Source organism: Osmerus mordax, chromosome 10 (genome assembly GCF_038355195.1).
Source record: "Osmerus mordax isolate fOsmMor3 chromosome 10, fOsmMor3.pri, whole genome shotgun sequence".
NCBI lineage: Eukaryota > Metazoa > Chordata > Actinopteri > Osmeriformes > Osmeridae > Osmerus > Osmerus mordax.
The window spans coordinates 15,048,966-15,051,465 of record NC_090059.1 but is presented as its reverse complement, the minus strand read 5'-3'; the positions used below and the strand labels follow the sequence as shown (position 1 = coordinate 15,051,465).

General features: G+C 48.2%; 1 protein-coding gene across 1 annotated transcript in view; it reads left to right on the top strand.

Moving 5' to 3' along the window:
• The window catches only part of wnt3 (wingless-type MMTV integration site family, member 3), a 17,939-nt gene that overhangs the window by 9,666 nt on the left and 5,773 nt on the right, over window positions 1-2,500 (top strand). The window contains exon 2 of the mRNA XM_067244401.1: window positions 2,269-2,500. This exon is cut by the window's right edge and continues 10 nt beyond it. Coding sequence (XP_067100502.1) covers window positions 2,269-2,500 — 232 coding nt within the window. The remainder of the gene's footprint in view (window positions 1-2,268) is intronic.

Below are 2,500 nucleotides of genomic sequence, written 5' to 3'. Positions count from 1 at the left end.
CCAGAGCTCAACCGCTTGTCTGCAAGGGAACATCATATTTGGAAGAACAACAAATCCGTCTGAGTTTGAGTTGGACATTAATAGGACAAATAAACTGATACAGTCCTATGTCCTGGTTAAGACCTTGACTGGAGCTGTACTGACTATACTGGAAATGTAGTTTATAGTTGAATGCTGGATTAGATTGAGATTGTGCTGCTTTGTGGACATGCCCCTGACATAATACCTTTCGAACTATCCCCCATGTCCTCCGACTTTGCTCAATATCTTCTTCTCTTCAAGCTCCCACAGTTGTGTCAGAAGCAGGTGGCGGCGGCCCAAGCGGCTTGTTTATGTGATCCCGTGAGCTCAGCTGCAGGAGCAGCTCAGGCTCTCTGTTGTATCAGAGTAAGCTCCGCTGGCAACACTCTGATAGCTGGGAGCCTGCTGTAACAATGCTCACCTGTACTCCAAAGGAGATCAAAAAGAAAACGTTTGTGGGAGGGGGGTGGATGGGGTTGCAGGTTTCGCGGAGGGTTGTCGGAGAAAGCAAAGATCACATGAGCTGTGAACTTTCTGAGGGGGATTTTTTTCTCTCTCTCGACTTCAATGACTTGGCTTTTGTGTCGGGGTAGGTGCAGCGCCGCAATCATCTGTCAGAGTCAGCGGCTGTGGTGATAGGGTTGCGCCCCGCGGGGGGCCTGAGGTCATCCTGAGTGGTGCTCTGATCTGATCAACGCCGATTGTTCCCCCGTTATCCTCGCATGGCCGCCAGCAGGACTCAGTGGGCCTGGGCTCCACCGTGTGTCTGCTACTGAAACACTGACAGGAACATCCCTCTCTCTATATATATATATCTCTCTCTCTCTATCTCTCCCTCTCTGTCTCTCTCTCTCTCTCTCTTTCTTTCGCTCTCGCTCTCTCTCTCGCTCGCTCTCTCTCTGTCTCTCTCTCTCTCCCTCCCTGGTTGTACTCCTGCAGTGTCACAGGCTCCTGGGGCTCTGGCTTGTCCCACACAGTCTCACTCTTTCACAACAGCATACCCTCTCTTTCTCTCAATCCTTCATTCATGTGTGAAATAACATCCATGGAGTATGTCCTGTATGTTATTATTGGCAACTTTTAAGATGTCATTTTTGGTAATTCTCAGGCCACTGTGTTAACGCCTCAGCCTCGTGCTCTTCCCGGTGAACCACCGGGGCGCCCCGACACACGTTTGGTGTACTTTTGAGAGCATTCATGGAGAATAAACAAACAACATCATCGTAAATGTGATTAACTACCTCATGATAAATAAACACATAGCAGCTTCTGGAAAGCAATGTGCAGTTTTGCCTCAGCCTGTCAAAACAGTAAGCATGTTAAAACACGGACAAAGCTTTTTTATTTTGTATTTTACCTCCGCGTTATCTCAGGAGGAGAAAAAGAAGGCAATTAAAATTAATTACCTCAATGAAACTATAATGGTTTCTGGCATCCATGGCTGATGTGGGCTGTCTCGTTGAGGTGATTAATCCGTGTTTAGGCACATCTACAGCAGCCCGCTGGTGAGGAGAGACAGTTTCAGGAATGCCATGTCCCCTTTACCACACAGCGTACAGCACACATACCCACACCTCCAGAGGAAACCCACAAATTAATAATAAAAATATATAATTGCACTTGTAATAATATAAATATATATATGTGTGTGTGTGTTGATGTTTGTTTGATGTCTTTATTTGGTTTTATTGGGCCTTTTCCAAAGAACAAACAAGACAGATCTGTGCGTTATCTTTCTGATCATCAGTACTTGCTAACAAGACGGAGCACTTAGAAAAGTCAATACTAATAGCTCATATCCTTTCCCCGAAGAGTGGCTATTAGCTTCCAGCCTTGAAAGGAAACAAATAACGGTGCTGCTTTGAACTACATAAAGTCAATAAAACACTCAAGTAATCCCAACTCTGGGGTAAAACATCGTTCCCATACCGTCAGTTTCAAAGATCGACCTTACATATAGCACGGTAGTAAGAAGCCCGTTTGAATGATTCAACGTGTAGGTCCTGTGTATGGAGAGAGCCTTTTCCTGCCCTGTGTCCCCATACAGACAGAGAGGGCCACTCTGGCACCAACAACACCATTGAGGAACTGGAGGCCATTCAGTTCTTCAATGGCAGATCATCCTAGGGCTTCTCCCTAGAAAGACGAGGGGAGAGCAAGAGACTGTTCAGGCATTGCTAGGGTGGGGTCTAGCAGGACTTAGTAACTGATACCCCCCTCCTCCCCCTCCATCTCTCCCCGCTGCAGGTCCCTGGCCCTGGGGCAACAGTACTCGTCACTGGGCTCCCAACCCCTTCTGTGCGGCTCCATTCCTGGCTTGGTTCCCAAGCAGCTGCGCTTCTGTCGTAACTACATCGAGATCATGCCCAGCGTGGCCGAGGGCGTCAAGCTGGGCATTCAGGAGTGCCAGCACCAGTTCAGGGGCCGCCGCTGGAACTGCACCACCATCAAAGACAACCTGGCCATCTTCGGCCCCGTG